The following is a 23,296-nucleotide window of genomic DNA, read 5'->3' as shown; positions in this document are numbered from 1 at the left end:
CTCACTCATATCAAAAACCCATACTTTAAATGACACTGACTAAATACCTCTTCTTTAGTACTTCTACCTGGAAAAGGCTATGAATTTCCATTTGCCTCCTTGGAAAGACCCATTAGAGAAATCAATACAGCTTGGGGATTAATAATTTTTTACATTCAGACTATGCTAACAAAATTGTGTTGCTATGAAGATATGTTTTATTTTTTCAGTGCTTTGCTGTTAGGTTCTAAAGGAAAATCTTTCTGAAATACACATACCCAAAAAGCAAAAGTATCTTGCATGAATTCTAAAAAAAACCAACAACCAACCAACCAACTTGGAGTTGACATTCTGAGCATCTGTGGTGATTTTGTGTGAAAAGTGCCATTCAAGAATTATTGCATTTGGCAGACTAACAAGAATTCAATCTACCTAGCAATAATTGGCAAAGGAACAAGGCTAAAGGGTGCTTGAAACCAAAGAGCTTGCCCAATGAACTGTAGTCTATTATAATAAAAAAATAAACACTAGAAGGGCAACAGGTTTGAAGGACATAGGTTTTGATTCATGCTTTTGATGATTCGCCCTCACCGAAGATAACAGAATATTTTGTTTTGTTTCAATTTTTGGGGTGATTTTGGTTTCTTCTAAGATATGTACTGTATCGTTGCACTCATTTACTGGTAATATAGGAAGTAATCCATTATTCTGCTACTTTTCTGCTTTATTCTGGCTGTCTGGTAGATTGTTTAAAACACCACAAAGTCTTTTCAGTGCTTGATTTAACCCTGTAGTTACCACCTTCTTTTATCCATAGCTACACACACAGTTCAAATCAAAAGACGATTTAAGGAAATAGATTGTATGAAAGGGGAATGATTGTTTTTACACACCTTAGCTGTTATAGGAGTGAACTGTATTGCCAACTGTTCACAATTACACAGATCATAATGTGGTTGACGGATAAGGCAGTGATGAAAATTATGTATTACATCTAACCTGAGTTCTAAATTTATTTAATTTTGAGCTGTTTGGAAGGGATGGGGGGAAGTGAGGGTGGAGAATTAATTTTGCGTAGGAACTGGAAATCACAACTAGATAGAAGATGTGCAGCATTTGCAGTTCTGAGTTTTTTGTTTAGAGACTTGGGATAATATGCAGGGTATAGACATCTAAATATTGTTGGTAACTCAAAAGGAAATACATTGCCTGTTTCCATAGTGTCTCCATCACAACAGAGATTAGAGAGTAGTTACTTTAGCACATTTAGAAATTTCCTTAGAGCATTTAGTTTGTGTAATTTTCCTTTGTTTCAGAAGCTCTCAGTACCTCATTGGTGCTATGTTGAGCCTGCAGCGTAATGACCGCAGAAGCTGTTACACTTGCTGTTTGTGCTGAAGACTGGTGGCCATGTTTGGCACCCTTTCTTCTGGTTGAGAGGTGCTTTGGTCTTTTTCTGAGACAGTTTTCTGCACAGTTATTTCCTGCATTAGATGAGAGAAACACGTGGCTTACTCATGACTGATACTCTAGTAAAAGTGCTGATCCTTCAACAGTCTGTTGAAGCTCCTTCATCAGGAGCAGTGATGTTCGATTATTCCAGGGGCTGCAGTCTTAGGGCCATAACAGAGAGTATGAATCTCAATACAGCATAGTAGTAATGGTGGGCAACCCTGCAAATCCATGCATCACAGAAGTCAGGTATCAGTTACCTTCAGTACCAGAAATACTCATTGATGTTTTATCCTCAGCATCAGCACAGGATTGCTGATGTTAGAAATTTCCGGTAGGAAGTGTGTAGTAAAAAGCACCTGCTGTGTTGCTTCTCAAGTGTGGTGGTTGTACTGGATTGTCAGAAACAGAACTTGAATAATATTATATGATGACACATGGAGACAGGCAGCTTCCTAATAACCTCCTCTGACTTTGCCATGAGGGAAGCTGTCCATTCTCTCATGAAGCAGATTTATTGAAGCATCTTTCATATGGGAGGAAGCCGAGAATAAAGGCCTCCACTGAACAAGGAGGATGGCAATAGAAATTAAAGTAGGAAGGGAAAGGACTTCAAACCAAGAGGAAGGTTTGAAAGGATGGGAGAGGGGAGCATAAGCTGTAGAGGAGTGGTTGTTGGCAAACTTGCTGACAACTGCAGCATTTGGTCTTTTAAGTAAAAGTGAGGAACACTTCATAGTGTGGAAGGTACCTGTGACAGACCATAATCCAGTTCCTGGCATGTATCGTACCTGTGCTGGAGGAATTGTAGCATTTTGGCTCACTCATTTTTTCAGGTCATGATGGCTGCCTTGGGTTTCACACATTTGATGGGCAGCTTCAGCAGCTTCCTGTTTAGCTTCTTGTAAGTGCCAAAACCACTTTGCAGATATAAGGGGTCTGAATTAAATGAAGATTATTGGGGGTCATTTCAAAACCATACCACAGGTTTAGATGGGAAATTAAAATGTAGGCAATAGTCATTGAATGATGAGGTCAACCTATATTGGAGGAATAGAGTAAGACTTCTTCATGGTAATTATGCAGGTATTTTTGGGGTAGATTGCTTTTCTCTGTAGAATCAAATATTTTGCCCAATTTCCTTTTGACACACAAACAAATACAAGACAGCAAATATTATAGAATAAGAAAGGAGGTTTTTGTTATTATTTTTTTTTATATACAACCCACAGTATGAGGGAACTAGTCCCATCTGACAGTGCTGGTGGTCTTAAGTTATGTGGCTTTTTTTTTTATTACTGAACATATTTGCAAGGATGTCACGTGGATGATGCCCGTCTTCCCTTTCCACAGAAAAAGTCCAAAAAGGTCAGTTTCCTCTTAGAGGCAATTACAGATTGAATTATTTAGGTACGTTCTCATCATCCATCAAGGAAGAGGTGAGGTAGGCAGCAGAGACTTGTTGTGGAATGTCATGTATTCGTTATAGGCAGAGCAAAATTTGGCACAGGAATGGGTCTTAAGCATTGTTTCCACATGACATTGCCTGGTTTGGCGAGAAGTAAAAAACTCATTGCCTGTATGGAGCCAAGCTGATGACAGTGCTGATTACTCAGTGCCTTGCCCATTATTTTCCCATCTTTCATTTTGGAGTTTCTTTGCAGATTGTTTATGACTGTGTTTTGCTAACTGTAATAATGGTACCTTTTTTCCCATCCTGTACCCATGATTAACTTGATTGACCTTGATTCACATGAGACAGATAATGTTGAAGAATATGTACCTCTCTGAAACCAAGGAGTGGGTGACCATAATTTGTTACATGTTAAGTCTTGCAGGTGAGGCAGCTGAGTTCAGAGACTAAAGCAGCCTTTTCCAGAGAGAATTTATGAAAAGGGAGTAAGTGCAAGGGCATATTCTCAAGGGAGATTGGTTCTGATTCACTCTTAGAAACTCAGTCCCTCCTCCTGCTGGTGGTCCTGATGATTCTTCTCCTGCCCCTCTATCCTCCACATCATGCAGCTGAAATGGGGGTTGGAGTAGCAGCCTGTCATGCTGGAGGGAGTCATGTAGACAGCAGTGCTGTGTTAAGCTTTGCTGTAGCTTGAGGATGGAGGGTGAAATTTCATAGCCTCCTTAAACTAGTCTTAACATAGAACTGCCACCAACAGAGATTCTGTTGTAATGTGAAGGTGTCCAATCTTCAGTGGCTGGGGTCAGTCTCATAGGCCCTGAGCTTCTGCATAGGCCATTCTGTTGAGCTGATCTCATGGTTTGCTACGTAGTGAAAAGGTCACTTGTTTTGCTTTTTCTTTATGTAGGCTTTATGGTTATCTTTTCCTTGTGCTAGCTTTAGCTGGTTAGACCTTTCTGTGAGTTGTTTTCATGTAAGAGAAAGGTTTGAGTTTTTCAATCAGTTTGGTTCGCTGTTAACACCACTGCAGAGAGCTACAGCTGTTGAGACACTTATCTGATTAGCACTGATGTTTTCATAGTGCTTAACCAGGAGTGAAGGAAGAGCAAAAAGGAAAGGAATGCCAGCTCCTTTTGGTAATGCTGAAACCACCCAACCTTTTATGTGTGATTGATACCTTGTGTGATTTACTTCAACAAAGAGGTCCCATTACTGTATTTACTTTTTTAAAGCTACATCTGTACTACTAATGCACCTGTTTCAGGGGGTGATCCCTGGTCCTCAGGCCCAGTGGTGTGAGGTGGTGAATTTTACATGGTGTTGGGCTAGTTTCCAGTGGAACAGGCTGGCCATGTTGATGTTGAGTGGCACTTTGCCTTAAATGTTTTTTTGAGTCCTGTGATACATGTGGCTCTAAGCATAATAATATCTCATGTATGACAAATGTCTAAAGTAGAGCTGTGTTGTGTAAGAGTGGTGTTTTTATGAAACCCAGCGTTGTGTCGCATGGCCTGAGGTACAATGAGAAGAGATGTGAGAGTGTGTGATGGGGAATACTATTCTGGAATACAGCTTGGTGCAGTCTTGTTAGTGTGGCTTTTGGGGAGTGTTCCCTGGAGCTTTATTTCGGGAGGAAGTTTGGATCACTGTCTGAGGAACGTGGGAGCAAACTATCATCTGTAATAAATGGATGATCAGGAAATAAAGATCCAGGGACAAACTTAAGATATATGAAATTACAGACCTACCTGGAGAGGGGTTGTTAACTTCAGCTTGATTTATATAGCAATTTCCCTAAATCGCGGTCTGTAGAGTCATAAATAACACAACTCAATATAATATATTGGAGTTGCTTATTTCCCTTGGTTGTGGTATCCCACTTCATTTTAGCCTTTACAGAGGACTGTGTACTACTGTTATTTCAGGTGAGGTTATAGTCTTAAGATTAAAAAAAAAAATAATTTAAGTATTTTAACTGTTTATCATTTTTGCTTATTTTCAGGTACATGCAGAGTTTCCTTGAGCTTCTAGAGTATGAAAATAAAAGTCCTGAGGATCCTCATGTTCTGGATGAGTGAGTAATCTGCTTTCTTCTGATGGTTCATTTTAAAATAATCTGTCTCAAAACAATCAAGTTTTTATACTACAAGATAACGCTAATCTTATTTATAAGGTAGAATTTGTGCAAGAAAGGCCAAGATTGTAATCTGGAACAGGATATAAGAATCTTATGCTTTTGAGCAATATATTTTGCATTTGCACAAGTCCGATAGTTTAAGAAATAGTGTGAAAAGCTTCCTCCAAAGCTGTATGGAGAAGACAACATGCAAGTCAAAATATAGTTGCGTATCAAATGCTTAGGATTAAAATGTAATTTATGGATACATTGAGTTTAGTACTGTTGCATGTAGTGTATATCAACACATTAATACTTTGATTTATTTTTCAATTTGAAAACATTCAGTGTGTCATTGTTTTTATCTAAAAGCTTTTTTAATGGGCTTCAATTACTGGTGTTCGTCTACCTTGCTGAATAGTACTACTTACATTTTGAGAAGGAAGGAAAGTTTGGCCAGTTTTCTCAACAAAATAATATTAAAATTGTCATGAGAATGTTTCCTTGAAATATGTATGTATAAGAAAACCCCCAACCACATGTAAGTGAGAACAGGTACAACAAACACATTAGAGACTTAAAAAAGCTAAACAACCCCTCCCACCACTAAGGGGTATGGTTACTCTGTACTATATAGCAGCCAGCTTTGTTTCAGGAGATTAATTCTTGCTTTTGTTCCATTAATTAGTTTTCTTAGGGTAGCTTCTCCTGTTTAAGAGGACCCCCCCCCCCCAAAAAAAAAAAAAAAAAAAACCAAAAAAAAACAAACCAAACCCCAAAAAACTAGAAATCTTATAGCACTTTATTGGAAGCATTTTTTAAAACATCTTCCAGTTCAGTAAATGCTCTGGTTGTAAAAGATGTGGCCTATGCTTTACAAAAATGATGTTTTGCTTTCAGGTAGTTCCAGATACATTAACTAGTATGTTATGTTAGGCTAAGTAAAGGGTTTATTAGGTAATGCATTTTAGATGTTATGCCCTTTTGGCTGTGGTCATGTTATCCAAGGCCTTTACATTTTAAATATCAACCAATACAGGAAAAACTGAATTGCGTGAGTACCTGTTTCCCTGCATGGCAGAACTGTAGAAGGAGCTGTAAGGTTCATAGACTGAGTGAATTGTAGTGTTACTGAACAAGGGAAAGTATTTTCTTCAGTGTGAGCCCTTATTTGGAATACTGTCTTCAGTTCTGGGTATTTACCTATTAAGCAGTTAAAACGCACATGGACAGTACTGATATGAAAGGAGCAAGAATTGGAGACGTGGATAGTTCCAATTCTGAATAATGTTGAAGGCATTTGTTTAGACTGGAAAAAAGTGATTGAAGTGTGAGATACTGCAAGTCTGAGTGTGCCAAAAGAAAAAGTCACCATAATAAAGGATTATTGGTTGCTTGAAGTGAAGAACTGGAGAATTAAAAAAAAAAAGGCTGATTTTTATTGCAGTTGAGATTGTACACAGGGCAAAAAATGCAAATTCTAGTATCAGCAAGAACAGGCTGAAACAGACCGTTTCAGCCTGCTCTGAGAAGAATGCTTTTCAGAATGGAAATAAATAATTCCATTTTATTTAATAAATAAAATAATAAAAATTGAAGTATTCTCTGTAGAGCATTCAATTTTAAAAGCTTTTAAGAATAGATTAATTTTTATTGATGTTCTAGGCAAGCTTTTTCTGTAATGGATAAATTAGATGAACTTTTCAATTACCTCTAGTTGTTACATTTTGTTATTCTGTATTTAGAGCCTGTTTGCACAAGGATTTGTTTGTGACTTGTTCAGTAGTAAGTTTTCCTGTTGCTTGACTTAAAAGAGCATTTTGAGTGGAATTAAGTTACCAAAACTTAGGTGTCTGTTCGAGATGGCATAAGCTGTTCTAGACTGTAAGCAAGAGGCAGATCACCGTATGTTTCAAAATGTTGATGAAGAGTTTTCTTGGAGATCTGTTTTCAGTCTGCGCATAATTACAAAATGAATTATCTTAATCTGGTGTATGGATAACACACATTCTTGATATTTCATGGCAACTGGAACTGTTGTTTGATGCTCTATATTAGTATGATACACCAAATATTTGATAATGAACCAAATATTTACTCATTCAGTATTACTGTTAATGTATTTGAAATCTTGTGGTTATTGCATTTATGTAATTAAGTACATATAATAAAGATGTTGGGGATTTTTTTTTTCTGTATTCTAAGGTGAAGTCCAGGCAGGGACTAGGACAGTAAGAATTGCCTTTATACTGAGTTTGGCCTGTGGGGGAAAAAGATGAAAGACCGATTGAAGAGCAAGTTTGTCTTCTTGCCAGTACTGGGTAGGCTACCTAAGATTAGAAGGTCAGATTTACGTTCCTGCTCTTTGCATGTCATCTCTTCCTAGCTTTCTGAAGGTTGTGCTATTTAACTGGATACTGATCCATAATTAGCTATCATTTTATTATTCCTCGCAAAATACTTATTTAAAAAATAACTATGTCCATATTTATCTTGTAATAACCCACAGATATATACATCTAACAAATTTCTCAGCTTCTGTACCAATATTCCTTGTTGCTGCTGTCTAGCTCTATCCTACTTTTATGCCTTGCAGTCAGCAGAGAAATACAGGGAGATAGTTAATGAACCGCTTTGCAGTGTGGGAGTGTGGGGTGGAGAGGAGACCAAAACAAACCACTTACCTGAGTTAATTTAGGTTTACATACCACTTTTCTGTTATTTGTATGTATCATTTAATACAGAATTTGAGTCATTGTCTGGGACTTTAGGGATGCATGACTAGGAATAGTACTTTCCTTCAACCAGATTGCTTTGCTTAGAAAAAGACAAGTGGAAGTTGAATCTTAAGGTATGCTTGGTCATTTGAACCAGAGACTTCCTGGTACTAGCAGTATCTGTGATGTATCTCTTGAGTACCTTGCATATAGTAGCATGTGAAGAGGGCTTGGAGCATTCGTCTCTTGGTTCCTCTCAGCTATCTTATTCCTGCATTGAGCATGCTGTAGGAGCGTACATATTACATACTATGTATTATATACTTCATATTATGGAAGGCGACTCTTGCATCTTTTGGTCATCGGAGTGCCCTGTGTGGTATCAGATGACTTGGACATTTCATAATGGCCCTTATCTCACAGAATCACAGAATGGTTTGGGTTGGAAAGGGCCTTAAGCTCATCTAGTTCCAACCCCCTGCCATGGGCAGGGACGCTTCGCACCAGACCGTATCGCCAAGGGTCTGTCCAGCCTGGCCTTGCACACTGCCAGGGATGGAGCACTCACATTGTGAGTGGGCAGCCCATTCCAGTGCCTCACCACCCTCACAGTAAAGAACTTCTTCCTTGTATCTAACCTGAACTTCCCCTGTTTAAGTTTTAACCCATTACCCCTTGTCCTATAACTACAGTCCCTGATGAAGAGTCCTCATTAACATCCTTGTAGGCCCCCTTCAGATATTCAGAACTGCTCTGAGTTCTCCACACAGTTTCTGTTCTCCTAGCAGAACAGCTCCAACTTTCTCAGCCTATCTCTTATTCCTGTAACTTAGTGTCTCCAACTGTGAGACATGCCTGGCTGGAAGTACTTCAGATTTTCTTTGGAGCTGAATGTAGTGTCTACACCAAGCACTCAACCATAATGGCTTACAGAACAGCTGATTTTTGGAAATTGAATGAGTGCTTTGTTGGTCATTTTAGCAGCTGAGATGACCTGAGTTTGTTACAGCTAATCAAGGTAACAATGGCATAGGTGAGAAAGGGAGCTAAAATTCTGTTTTAAAGAGGTCAGATATCCACAGATGTGCTGTATCAGTGTTGGCAGGACTTTAAATAATGCCTTCTAAAACAGTGGAATTACTTGATCTGTTCAACACTAGTGTTGTATCTTTGCTTGTATGGTGAGTCTGCTCTGGTATTCTCAGAATTTGGATGCTCTTTCTGAGGATTACAGAATTACAGATATTATCCATGTACTGTCACAGCTGACTATGAACCCATGCAGTGAAGTGAATTGGGAAATCAATGTAGTTGAAAAATAGACCTCTTTCAGTCATGTGGACCCTAAACTGTTACAGTGTGGCTTACAAAGACAAGGCAGTAGAGAAGGTGAATGGTAAGAAGTAGTAAGTGTGGAGATTAAACTAAAGCTGATGTTTTTCAGAGTGGCCCAAATTATCTCTGCTCTTAGTGTATGAATTTGAGGATAGATGTTATGTTCGAGAATGTTACCTCTAGGAATATTGGACTAAATGAAGGCATTTTCTGTCTTGGCATTTCTGTGAAGGTTCAGAGGTGCTTCAGTTTCTTTATTACATTCTATTGGTTAGCATACCTTATGAAGGCTTACTACAATGTCACCACGTTACTGTCACTGCTGGTAGTCTGCGCGTATGCCAGAAGGTCAGGTTACTTTGCCTTTTTGATAACAGATATCTTTGCTCAAGCTGCAGAGTGGCCAGTTGGAAGTTGTTCCACAGTTCTGTCAAACAGCCTGATTGTGTGATTGAGAAGCGTTGCGATAAGGTGTCCGTACTCAGTAGATGTGGTAGGTTGGCAGAAGTGTCAGAAGCTTCCCGTGGTGTCAATAAAACACGCAGAGGCAGAATTTGTTTTTAAAGAGTTGAAGTGTTTGTAAAATGTGCTGTTCACGTGTACTTCCAAAGAACACTTATGGGTACAGGTGGTGGAGTTCCCTTGCTGTTTTTAATCTTTGTGGGAGGGTGTGTGTGGGAGTGTGCTGGAACTGAGAGTGACTTAAGCAGTAAGCTGGCTAGAGATAGCACACAGACAAGGAACTTAGTAAACAAGAAGTAACTTTCCTTTTAGCAGCACAAAGATTAAGATAGTGCTTCTGTTAGCGATTTGAAATAAGTAAATATTTGAACAGATTTTAAGAGGGTGCCATTTCTTCTACATTTCAAGTAATGTGGAATGCCACTGAAGTTAGTTTTGCACTTCAAAAGTATCTACACTTTCTAGTAGAGAAATCTTTGTGAACTTCTCCCTGTCTTTCTGATGACTCTCAGCTGCCAGATAGCACTTGTTTAAAAAAGGGCAGCCAATCGAAAAGAAAAAAAACATTGCATATCTGTTCCATTTAAAAGGATTATTTTCAGTCTGCTCATCACTTTCTTGTCTTTCATTTTTCAGATAATGCTGTCCGTAAACGGGAAATAGCAAAATTCCCTTTGTCTTTGCATTGACTTTCTTATGACTTCTTGCAGTTTGATGGTAGATCAAACCAAAATAATATATACAGTCATTAGGGAGTTAAAATAATGACTTGGTTTGTGACATTGTCTTTGCAGAAGTCTGTAGGCTCAGTTTATTTAACAGCAGTTGTAATGCCTTAAGTATTTTTTTGTTAATACAGAAACCACTGAAGCTCACTTGACTAAAATAGCTTCATATTAGTAATTTCTTATCTGTCAAACCAACTGCATTATTTATTTGTTGTGGTTTTCAGAATATGATACGCTGGCTTCTGAAAAAAAAACACCCCAAAACCAAAACCCTGAAAACAAAACAAGTAATTGCTTAATAAATTTTTCAGAGCTATTCTGCAATATTTCACTCCTTCCCCCGTCCCCCGCTAATCTGATGAGCATTTTAAGAAATTCTATGTATGATCTTCCACAGTTTGAGTACAGTAAAAACTCTTGTGTTTCCAGGGGTATGTGGGGTTGAGATGTAGGAAGATTAAGGAAATGTGCTTTGATTTCTGCCTTGCCACTTTGAAATGTGCCTGTACATACTTCATGTGTTTGGTTCTTTAAAAGTCTCTGCTTGATGGAAACGCCTGAGTGAGCTAGTTACCTTTGAAGATGGAACTGGAGGTTTGACGTATCACTTCAGTAATGAAGAATTCCTTTATTTTGTGTATTTGCACACTAAGCTTCAGCTGTGATTTGATGCTGGTCTGTAGCAGATGAATCTCCTAATCCTGTATTTGCCCCTCAGCATGCTCTGTGCATTTAAGCGCTTTGGTAGCGGGTTGTCTGTGAATGGTTTGCCCTCATGGAGCACATTAGCATCCTGTTACATATACTGTGGATAGTGGAAGTATTTAAAAACAAATAGCAAAGCTGTCAGCAAACAGCTGTCAGTAGAGAGTGTTGTGAGTTGTCTTTCAGATGTGATAGTTGGTGTTGCTTCTCTGCTGTGTTCTTAGCTAGTGTCTTGTTGCTCTGAAACAGAGAAGTAGCATGAGTACATCCAGGCACTAGTCTTGTCTTGAAAACTAACATCCTATCTCAGTGGTTATAGAACACACAGAATCAAGACTTAAACATAAAGAGTCTTGAAATCTTATAAACATTAAAAGAATTTTGAGCTGTCAAGTTGGCAAGATTGGTAAGTAAGAGAGCAGTCATTCTGTGCTGTGATAGTATTTAGATTGGAGAATTAGGCAGTTAAACTTTTCTGTGCACAACATAGTGTTGAAAGACTACTGAACAGTTAACACACAGGAAAAAACTGGTGGTTAAATTGAGAATGATAAAAACTATAGAAACTGGAACTTACACTCCTTTAGAGCTGTCAGTGTAGAGTGGCAGAAATATTAGAAGTGTATCATTTGTTGAGAATGGCGTGGTGTACTGTCAGAAGTTTGTTTTAGCTAAGGGGTTATGGAAAGAAAGGAAGCAGATGCTTTAAATGTGACTGCTGGCGGTGGTTTGCACCCTGCTCGTTAGACTAGATCCTTTCCAACCCTAACTACGATTCTAATAATACATTTAATTTCAGTACTCATTATAAATCTGAAAATGTTCTGCCATTGATGTTTCTTTAAAAAGGATCTGTAGAATTGTAGATGCATGCATAGCTGAACAAGTCTCCCAGCTGTACTTTGAAAGGTGTATTTCACTGTGTGCTTTTTAAAAACAAGATTATATAATAATTCTGGTGTTAATATTTATTTAATACTGGAAAATGTAATGCAGTTGGGTAGTGCTGATTTTTCCATGTCTAGGCTTTAGAAACCTATTCATAATTAGTGTTTCAAGTATGTGTGAATTTGCATGTGTGGGAAAAAAGGATGAGTGCTTGCAAGATCACACGTGTCGAGCTGCCTTGGTAGGAGAAGCAGAAGTCCAACCTGTTTCAAAGTCAGTGTATACTTGTAAACAGCCACTTGTTAAAAGCAATGTGATCTCCTAAACTTCCGAATACCAGAGCCCATCAGAGCACCATTGTATGCGCTCTGCCATCCAGTGGTCTAAAAGGAAACTGAACAGAAATCACACTGGTAATAATTACCCATCCCGTTGCTCAAACTTACAGAACGGATGCAAGGTAAAGGAAATGCATTCAAAAGTTACACGGCACAGGTTGAGGTGTTGGGAAGAAAATGTAAAGCTTATCAAGTTATGGAGGTCAGTCAGGTAATTTTTTTCCCCAAGCTTCTTTTCCAGTCTCTCAGGTGCTGTTAGAGAATGAGTTACCATGGTGCATACAATTGCAATAAAAGAGAATCTTTTGTTCCTTTTGTTGTCTGCTAATGGTGAAAAGAGATTTAATTTAAAGGGGTGTTTTGGGGAGGAGTTGAAAGAAATGAGAGATTGAGTTTAATTATACTTCTTAACAATCTGTTTCTGATTTTGTTTCCTCTAGCTTTTTAGATGTTTTAATTAAAGTCAGGAACAGACACAATGATGTGGTTCCAACCATGGCGCAAGGGGTGATTGAATACAAGGAAAAATATGGCTTTGATCCATTTGTTAGCAGTAACATCCAGTATTTTCTAGATAGATTCTACACCAACCGCATCTCTTTCCGTATGCTTATTAACCAACACAGTAAGTAATTGCCTTTCTCATCTTTGAGAAGTCATTAGTTATTGCTTGTAAACCTGAAGCCATATCTTGTTTTTGTACTCATGACTAATTCTTAATATTTTGTGCTAATAATAGTAAGATATCCTGGCAACCTGTTAATTTTGTTCTTTGCAGTTATCAGAAATGAATCCAAGCCAGCAGTGCTTTCTTCCACAGTTTGTCAGGCTTTGTCAGTGTGGCTGTCACTTTTTAACTTTGTTGGCAGAGACAGCTTGTGTAGTGATGCATAAACTATTTTTAGATGATAGTGGAGTAGCTGTATCTTTCTGCTCACAAATCTGTCAACATAGTTTGTAGAGCTAACATTTATTCCATAATGACATGCAATGATGCCATAAATTTTGAATAGGTTATGCACTATATGGATTTTTACTGCTGTGTTTTTCCCCCAAGTTATCTAGGCTTTCTTGCCTTTTAAAAACGTTGAGTATTTCTAACTTAAAACTTAAGTTATATCCCTTGTGTTCTTGTACTTCCTATTCACTCTTTATGAATAAATGCTAGAAATAGTTGTCTGCTGTCATTGGTTTGTTTCACTTGTTGTTACTAATAAACTTGCTTTTTTATATTCGTATTACAGAGTGAAAGGAGTTTACTTGCACAGCTCCTACTAACCAATATGTACAACCATGCAGAAAGTGATCTGTGTAAAGTTAAGGACAGTCTTGTGATCTCTTTTAGTGTACCTTGTGTCTTAGCTCTAGAGCTTTGTTGTCTGCACAGTGTTCTGCTTTTATGAGCTCTTAGAAGCTGTAGTGTGCTACAGATAATGCAGACACTAGCTACTGTAATGCAGAGTACTTTACTACAAGATGTGTATTGTTCCAGTAACTTTTAGTATGACTAACAAATGCCTTCCTGTGTGTGTGCAAATAACTTCATTGTGGCAAAGCATAGAAAATGAGGTAAACGTGCAGTTTATTCTTCTGCCTAGGTAGACAAGTAACAGGCAAAAAAACAAGTTAAGTTAAAAGGCTCCCATAGAAGAGTTCTAGCAATAAATAAAAACACTCTCCTAATAGAATCTTGGGCCAAGTGCTGCATTATTGGCACTAGTTCTGAAACATCAAACTTATTTCATTGAACTGAAATGGCTTTTCTTGTGGAAGCTCTTATTTAAGTGCTTGAAACTTAAAACTATGTACAGATGCTGCAAGTTTAGTTAATCTTCTAAAATTTTTCTATAGTAGTGATCCATATATGATGCCAAATATTAATCTCAAAGCATGGATGAATATGATAATTGGAAAGCAGGATGCAGAAATGAGTTTTCATATAGTCTCTGTTTCTTTCATACATTATTGACAGACTGTTTCTTACAGTGCAGTTCTGCAAGGCACAGTGTGCCATTGTATTAGCTCACCAGGACCAGAATAGGAAAAGCTTTCAGATCTTGTCATTTGCTCACCTCATACTGCATCTGTTTCATATCAGAGCTGAATAACTTGCTAAAATAGCAGAAAATCACTTCTGCAAAAAAAGTGTAAAACCTTTCTACTGCTTTGAGAGCTCAACTCTTCTGAAGGATCTGGTGAGTGCTAGATCCTTTTGCAAAGGAAGGGAGTAGGGAACATATTGCTGAGAGTCAGGGAGGAAGTCAAGTGAGAGACACCCCTGTACCAGCTGTGAAATTACAGCTTAGGTGAGTGTAAAAGGCTTTTAATGCTGTCTTACAGTTTGTCAGTCCTTTTTACTGTAACACTTCCATTGTTGTGATTGCTTGTGTTCTGATGTAATGCTATGAGTCAAGCATTTTACATTTTAGTGTAATCTAATTTTTGATAGCCCATTTCGAAATACAAGTTTAAATATAAGTTTTCCACTTAAACCCTTCTCCACCATTTTAGTTTTAATTAGTCTTAGCTATAAATATGAAAAAGAAAAAATGGAAGAGGGAGGCATGTAGTCTTTCTAAACAAGGATTTTGGCAATTTGCTAGCGTATGTTTTACACTATCCACCAATTTTCAGATACCATCAGATTTAAACTTTCTGGGATACCTTAAGTGCAGTAGATAACTTACTGCCTTTTTTTTTTTCCCTTTTAGCACTTCTTTTTGGTGGAGATATTAATCCTGCTCATCCCAAACATATTGGAAGTATTGATCCTAATTGTAATGTAGCAGAGGTGGTTAAAGGTAAGATGATGTTAATGTGTGTGTTGATTAAGAAAAAAAAACAAAACCTCATACCGTAGAGTATGCAGAAATATGGTTTTGAGAGACCAGAGACTGAAAGTGATTTAAAGTCATTTAATAAAAGGATAGAAGTTCTGCAGTTGCTTGCAGCAAAGCTTTGAGGCTTTCTAATGTCTCCATTATTGAGAACGGAGAAGCTTTAGGTACTTTAATGGAACTAAGTAAACAATGTTTTAATTACCTTAATACGTCCTTTTAACTATCAGATGAAGTGTTTTGTTAGACTTCAGATGTTTTCTTCCCTAAAATACTTAGGAATTTCTAATATACTGCTTTTTTATCCGATGCTGATACTAAAGAAAATTTGAGAGTAAGTGATGTTTTCCAGTTTGTTTAGTTAGGCCTTCCAGTAAAACATCCTCAGGTGACAAATATTCCAGGGAAATTCCTCTTTGCTGTGTGCATCTGTTCGTACCACAGCCTATTCTCTCTTATACAGAAGACATGTATGTGACCTGAATGGCAGTCACATTAAAAATACTGTTTTCTTAAATGCTGTTCACACTCTTGAGTGTCTCTATTTGCAAATACAGGTAATTACATAGGAGTGACTTCCATCCTCTGTCCTTCACTGCTGTTTGTGCAGCTGCAAGAGAGGAAGAATGTGTTTCTTTCCTTTGCTTTCTCTCAGCCTTTGGTGAAGTAAGAGGGAAAACTGTCTTATGTCAGATTTTGACCTGCACGAGAGCTTGCTTTGTAATGTAGATGCCTTTTGCTGTTAGGAAGGCTTCTTGGTGTCTAACTTTTGTCTCTAAGGCAGCCTTTTTTTCAGCAGCTTTCTTTTCTTTTGATTGATCTTGCTCCAGTTTGACCTCAGCATTGTGTATGTTAGTCCATATGTTCAAATTCATTTTGATCATCAAGTTCATAGTTGCTGCCTTGGACAGAGGAATGCATAGTGTCAGAAGGTGCACAGTCCAGTTTTCAAGGCAGAGGCTGAAATAGCTCTTCCACAGAACAAGGGCATCATAAACATTATGCAGTGTTGTCTTTCAAAGAAGCAAGAACTCCTTTAAACCAGCCTGTCTAGGGTCAAGGTGTTTGAGGGCATTTCCTTGCAGAACGGGTGGAGGGGTTAATTTACATTGTGTATAGTGTGCTAGTTCCAGAGTGTTCTGGTTCACAAGCAGCATTCTGAGCAATTTGTCAGAGTTAAGATGTTGACTTCTGGTACTGTATATGGTTGCTACAAGCTCTGTGTGCCCTTCAAACATTGAAGGAAACAGTTACTCCTTATTTCAGGCAGCTTCATCAAGTGTTGTGTCTGTAACTGAGGTGGGTTTCTGTCTCACTGACTGTCTTTCAGTAAGATTTTTGAGCTGATAGGAAATCTAGTCTTGTTCCTGAAACCAGGATTTTAGAGGTGCTCATAGATCCTTCACTCTTGTTGCTGCTTACCTCCAGCCACAACATGAAGCATGCTTTGAACTTTGCTGTCTCTTTTACAGTCTTAGAACTTTGCCAAAGAGTTGGCTTTGGGAGGAAGGTAAAATGTAAGACTGCAGTCAGACTCTGACAATTTTGCTTGGGGCTGGATATTTTACTGGATCATGAAGCGATGGCTCCTTCCTGTTCATCTCAAGGGTGGTAAGGTGTGTACTTCTTGAAAATGGATGAGAGTTTGTCACTGAATTTAGGGAGGCTAAATGGATTTATTCAGAGCCTCTTGATTCTCTCAAGGTTTGTATATTGGCTGTGTCTGCATCCACATCTGTGGAGTAAGGTTTTTTGATTTATTCTCACACAGTTACAAATTTGCTTTTTAGAGGCCTTGAATTTTTTTTTCCACATCAGAAATCCAACTCATGCATGCAGGATCCATATAATTTTCATTTCTATGATGTGGAAACTCTTTGAAATGTGCTAACATATTTCTTTCTCCATGTAGACAGCCTTATGGTCATACTAGCTTATTGGTATCTTCAGCTTTGATGACTGAGTAAAGATTGTGGCTGTGCTTTTTACACCCCTGTTTCTAAAGCACAGGATTGCTCCTAAGGCCATAGAACTTCTGAGATAATCTTAGAATGTGATGTAAGTGTAGCTATTTCTGCATTTTTTTTCCTAAATTATGCACATCCCAGGCTGTGTTCTCTGTACAGTTCTCTGCACCGCTTGGATATTAAATGGGATCTTGATCTTTTTTTACTAGGACACATTTTATTGTGTTAATGACAGGACACTTTTAGAAAGTCTCTGGAGCTGACCATCTTGACACTGAGGATTCCTACTGGGTAGCTGATTTCTGTGGGACATTCCCAGGACTCTATCAAGAAATGTTCCAGTGTTGATTAGCCCCATTTTACTAGAACTCCAGCAGCATTTTTGTTGGTCTGTGTAATATGTCCAGCCCTGCAGATGTCTGAACAACCGATAGATACGGTTTTCAGATAACTGGGCACACTGTAGATTATTTCTGTAGCCATTGTGAAGGAGCGCAATTGCAGGTAACCAGCCCTTTCGCTTGGCTAGTGATTTCACTTTTTGTGCTTGTCACAGAGCTTTGAGTCTTGGCAGTGACTGTTTTCTTTTGTAGTGTCACTTCGGACAGGAGGAAGAAGGTACATGTAGGGGTGAGGTCAAATGCAGTTGTTATGGTACCTTAGCAAAGTTCTTTGTCTGCAAAACTGCCTACCTTTTTATGTGCTTGTTCATAGCCCGTACTTATTACAAGAAAGCCACTTCTGTTAAGGTAGCTTGAGCAATACAGCTAGAACGTGCTTGAGTTTGTGGTTTCTCTTTAAGCTAATGCTTGCTGCTTGTTTCTAAAATATTTTTGTAGATGAGATGCCAGTGAATATTTAGAACCAGTAAGAAAGCTTTCAAATAAAAGATGGCTTGAACTTCCTTGCTGTATTTTGACAATACATAAAGACTGATTTGGATTCTGAGAAGACTTTTTATTTTGGTTTAGTAGGAAAGAATGAAGAATCTTAGATTCCAGCTTTCCCCTAAAAAGACCTTGAAAATCAAGTATTGTAAACAGCATTGTGTTTGGAAAAAATGAAACTGTGGTTGCAGTGTCATCACTTTCTTGTTTGAGATTGAAAGTATTAAATTGTGATCGGCACATGACAAATAAGTAGGTATTATTGTCAGCCTAAGATTATACCCTTCTGGTTTTCAAGCCTTGAACAAAGATGGAAAATAGCTTGTCTCTGCTAATCTGCTTTCGTTTGTAGATCTTTAAATAGAAGTTGCCTTTTCTTGACAAATGGGCTATAGTCATAAAGAGAAAAAAGGATCAGAATGGATACCAGTTTAACACTTGCAAACTAGTTTACTAAAATGAGCATTCTGCTTGTTGTCTTTTGCATACAGGATCGACTTTGCTAATCTTCTCTAGGTGATTTTAATCAGTGTTCTGTTGTTTTATAGATGCTTATGAAACAGCTAAGATGTTATGTGAACAGTACTATCTGGTGGCACCTGAGCTGGAAGTTGAAGAATTCAATGGTAATTGTGAAATTAAGTGATGTATGTAGGAGAAAGCATTTCTAATAGCTGTGATTTCTAGTTTTGTTAATTAATTGTAAGTGACAGTCTGAACTCTGCAGTCCTGTATTGCAGGGTTACTTTAATGTGTCTGCATGGGCACCTGAATTATAGCTTCTCATTATGATACGTTTACTTCTTGATGCTGAATGCAGAGTACTAGCTGCTGAATTTGCTGTTACTTCAAGGAAAATAAAGTGGTCAGGAATAATCATAACTGGGAAGCAAACACACCTGCCTTCTAATTAATCTTATAATAGAGCTGAAATCTGTCTAATTTTGAATATGCCTATAAATCCCACTGTCAGTCTCTGCACTAGTGGTGAGCTCTTCTATGTAAGGTGGCAAAATTGGATTATTTTTTTGCATAGCTTATGTTTTAAGTCCTATCATAAACTTCTTGCGTGAAAGTCTTGTTTCAAGTTGATTGCAAAGATGAAAATCCAATGCTACAAAATTGATAAGAATAGATTTTTGTTCATAATTTCTATTGACAAAAGGTAGATTACTCTTTTAAGTTAAAAAATAAATTGTCTTGAGTGATCCTCGCAAATTTTGGACAGCTATCCAAACATAAGACTATGATGTTTCTAAACTTCAGCAGTAGAGCTACAGAAGTCTCAGAAATGGGTGGCACTCATTGGAGTGATACATAGGAATGTATGTCGCTTAAAGTACTATTTAATATTGTAGAAATACTTGTCTACACAAAGTGATATTGTCAAGTTGATGCATTACTATCAGCCCTCTCCCAAAACCAGAGGGCCCAACCTTTCACTCTCCAAAACTGAGTGATTTTTGAGCAAAAAGTACTGAGTGCTGCAGCAGAGGAATCAGTGCAAAAATTCATTTGAAGATGAAGTAAAAAGATCCAACAGTAGAGAAAACAAGTTGGTGGGTTTCAAAAAAAGAAGTGAGGAAGGAATTACTTGTTTCCTATAAACTATCTTATAATAAACATGAGGAAAGTAGCTTTGCAGATGAGCTCACAAGAGCAGCAATAGCATGTTTTCTTTATGTACTCTATGTATGCCTTAAAGGAGTGCGAATCACTCTGCCTGCATTTTGGTGATGCATAAAACTTGAAGTATGGACTCTGACAAAATTAACATAATAAAACAGTAGTTTGCCTGCAACTAATTATACAGAGCATTGTTTTGGTCTTCTCCTTTTCCTAGGAGATTTCACTACTGTGCCTCTTGAAGTAATAACTGGTATTATTATCAGCCTTCAGTGCCAAAATGATAACATTGACTCCAGTCACGTCTGTCTGCACACGTCAGTCTGTGTGCGTGTTTAGTTTTTCCTGCAGTTTATGAAGCACACATTCAGAGACTTTTCTTCAGCCTGAACTTCTGCGGAGTCTGACAAGCTGGAACTGTATAATTTAATGCCAGTAGATATTCAGAGGCGAGTGCATCTTCAGCACCAAAACTGTCCTGGAATGTATCAAACGGAGCTGTAGTATTTCTGGCTAAATCAGTCAGCACTCTAGCATTCAGAGTTGTGCCAAACCATACACCTCTGTGGAAACACTAACAGCAGGGCAGTAGTGGCCAAATAATTCAGTTATGATTTGGGATAAGAAAACTGAGATATTGTTTAAAGTATATTTTGAAAAGTTTTGAGTACTTTGCACTGTCTTTTAATTAAGGAAAAATATGTAATTGTTTTTAGAATATTTAAAGTGTTGTGGGTTTGTGGTTTTTAGTTTTGTTTTTTTTTTTTTTAATCTTTTTCTGCAGCAGATACCATGCTTAAATATTATGTGTATTAAGAAAAAAATGTTTCCCATTCTAGCGGGGAAAGTTATCATTGTCAGGACGAAACCAACCATTGTTTAGTGAAGTTTCATATCTGAAAGTCTGTTGCCACAGATAGATGTCTTTGAAAATCATCACTAGAATGTGTTACTTCAGGTGATAGAAGTTAACTGAATTTTATGTTTTTAATTCATGGAGCTAATGTTGCACTTGGAAAGTTACGACATGCTTACATACTTGGTTTTGGCTATATTTTCATGTTATTCCTGTAGGTAGAAGTGCTATAAAATACTGTTTTTTAAAAAATTACTTTTTTTTGTTTTGTTTTTTAGCTAAAGCTCCGAACAAGCCTATTCAAGTAGTCTATGTACCTTCTCATTTGTTTCATATGTTATTTGAATTATTCAAGGTAGGTTGCACTTACTGTTTAGAAGGTCTTGTGAACTTGTGATACTGTTGAAATTGAGATTCTGCTCAGTTACAGCTCTTAAATGTCATTTAAGTTTGTTTAAGCTTATTCTTAAACAAGTGAAGAGGGTTTGAAACTTAAAAGCTTAGAGCCCTCTCTTATGCCCTTGTGTACTTAAGAAAAAAATTTTGTTTCCCACTGAAGTGCTTTTGCAGCTTTAAACACTCATGATAGTCTTTTTTGCAATAATGGTATGCTCATTACCTTGCAATTTTTATAAGCTTGCATCTTTATTGCATATTTGAGGACTGCTTATTATCAGTGTCTTTATTGTGAAAACAGCCTATATGTCTTTGAACAGTGTGAAGAGCATGTTTTGGTTTGGCTTGGTTTGTGTTTTCATAATTGGAATAACAGTGAAAATGGAATATGAGAGCTGTTGTACGCTTTTGAGTAAGACAGGTGATCTCTAGTTGGTGCAGTTGAACACCAGAAATAAAGGGGAAAAAAAGCATTTGGTCAGAGAGAAACTTTTCCTAAATAATGGTATTTTGGGTTTGATTTCTGACACTTGTCATGTATATTCATTTAAATTTTCCCCTGCTTTGCCATTTGTAACTAGCTCTAGGCAGAACAGGTGAGAATTTCTACATTACTTCTAGGTATGCCTTGGTACAAGTCATGAAATAGTGTGAAACCAGTAAGCTGTATCTGTAAGTAATGGTAATGTGTGATGGACTGGCGACAGAAACCCTACTAATAGATATGATAAAAGTCAGATTCAGAGATGGTAACTTAACAACTGTGTGACTCCGGCTGAGAATATCCAATCTTGCTGGCTGTGGTGAACATCACTGTTGGTGTTCTGCAAGGTGAAGGATATTGTCGTCACTTAGATACAATTACTTGATTTCACAAGGTCAGGGGGAGGAAGAGAAAATTACTGCTTTATGTTCTCTGAATATATTAAATAGATAAATGTATAAATAAGTTCTGATGTGAAAGTTTTAAGTAGATAATTCATTGACTAGAAAGCATTTCTTGAATTTGTTTTAACTATGGTCTTTTCTTGTATACAAACGTAGGAAAAAGTATCTAGATTCAGCAAAACTGCAAATTCTAAGTTGTCATAGAAAGCATGTATGGTAAAGTTAGACTCAAACCCACTTATTTCTGTTATCTGTAGAATTCAATGAGAGCTACAGTGGAATTGCATGAAGGTAAAAAAGAAGGCTATCCATCGATCAAAACCTTAGTCACTTTGGGAAAAGAAGATCTATCTATTAAGGTAAATATCTAAAAATAATATGCAGCGTATAAACGTGCTAGGTTTAGAATAGTATGACTTGTAATTTGAAAAGGCAGATTAATTACTACATCAGTTCTGACACTTCATATATGTTGGAATATTTTCAATTGGAAGGGACCTACAAGGATTATCTAGTCCAACTGCCTGACGACTTGAGGGCTGGCCAGAAGTTAAAGCATGTTGTTAAGGACATTGTCCAATGCCTCTTAAAACACTGACAGGCATGGAGTATTGACCACCCCTAGGAATACTGTTCCAGTGTTTGACCACCCTCTTGGTAGAGAAATGCTTCCTCATGTCCAGTCTAAACCTCCCCTGATTGAAGCAGTTTTGAACTGTTCCCATGCATCCTGTCACTGGATCTCAGGGAGAAGAGATCAGCACCTCCTTTGCCATTTCACATTTTCAGGAAGCTGTAGAGAGCAGTGAGGTCACCACTCACCCTCCTTTTTTTACCATGCTAGGCAAACCCAAAGCCCTTAGCTGCTCCTTCCATATTTCTGAAGTAATTTACATAATGCTGCGGAACTTTTGCAGGGTTTTTTCAGAATGTTTAAAACTCTTAATTTTCATTCCTTAGATAAGTGATCAAGGTGGAGGTGTACCTTTAAGAAAAATAGACAGATTGTTTAACTACATGTACTCAACAGCACCCAGGCCTAGTTTGGAGCCGTCAAGAGCTGTGCCTTTGGTAAGCAATTGCAATACGTGTTTAAATGTCCCAGTGATCTACTCTGGTTGTATGTTTCCTTTTACTGCAATTTACTGGATCAGGTTTTCCAGTGAAGAACTTGTTTATCTTTAACAAGCTTATGCAGGTAAAATGTATCAAGAGAAAATGGGTTCTGTTACAGCCACTTAATCTTTGGAATAGAAAATTGCTTTTCTTTTAACATTATATTCTTAGAAGCAAGCACATCTGCATAAGCACAATATTTCCACAGGCTAATGGACAGGATTTTTAGTGCTGTATTAGTGAAAAGGTGGGCTAACCTAATGAGTTCTTTGGTGTGTAAATTACTGTTGATCTAAGTTTCCTATGAGTGTATTGAAAAGGTGAGCCCACACTGTCCGAATTCTAGCACTTGAGAAGCTCTTTTTGGTAATTCACAAGCCTGCATTTGAACTTTGAAAATTATTTTTATATAAGCTATGGACTGTAAAAACACATTTAAAAATTAAACATTTCCTAAATCTCCATGTGATATGGACACTTTTGGTATGTTCCTATTCACTTGGAAATATCTCATGTGAGACTGCCTTCTGCAATGTATTTGGGTCAGATTTCAACCAAATTTCCCCATAGTTTCTTCTAAGCAGGAAAT

The 23,296-nt window shown here is 37.6% G+C and overlaps 1 protein-coding gene across 3 annotated transcripts in view; it reads left to right on the top strand.

Moving 5' to 3' along the window:
* PDK3 (pyruvate dehydrogenase kinase 3) overlaps window positions 1–23,296 on the top strand; it is a 52,347-nt gene that overhangs the window by 20,336 nt on the left and 8,715 nt on the right. For 2 of the 3 annotated variants that reach the window (XM_061355124.1, XM_061355125.1), the window contains exons 3-9: window positions 4,848–4,919; window positions 12,575–12,759; window positions 14,846–14,935; window positions 18,374–18,451; window positions 20,586–20,662; window positions 21,849–21,950; window positions 22,552–22,662. In XM_061355124.1, coding sequence (XP_061211108.1) covers window positions 4,848–4,919; window positions 12,575–12,759; window positions 14,846–14,935; window positions 18,374–18,451; window positions 20,586–20,662; window positions 21,849–21,950; window positions 22,552–22,662 — 715 coding nt within the window. The remainder of the gene's footprint in view (window positions 1–4,847; window positions 4,920–12,574; window positions 12,760–14,845; window positions 14,936–18,373; window positions 18,452–20,585; window positions 20,663–21,848; window positions 21,951–22,551; window positions 22,663–23,296) is intronic. The other variant, XM_061355126.1, reaches the window with a different exon arrangement.

Source organism: Neopsephotus bourkii, unplaced genomic scaffold (genome assembly GCF_033783945.1).
Source record: "Neopsephotus bourkii isolate Nb327-2 ecotype Australia unplaced genomic scaffold, CSIRO-AGI_Nbou_v1 NB_780, whole genome shotgun sequence".
NCBI classification, from domain to species: domain Eukaryota; kingdom Metazoa; phylum Chordata; class Aves; order Psittaciformes; family Psittacidae; genus Neopsephotus; species Neopsephotus bourkii.
Note: the sequence above shows the minus strand (reverse complement) of the source record. Positions and strands in the feature narration are given on the sequence as shown.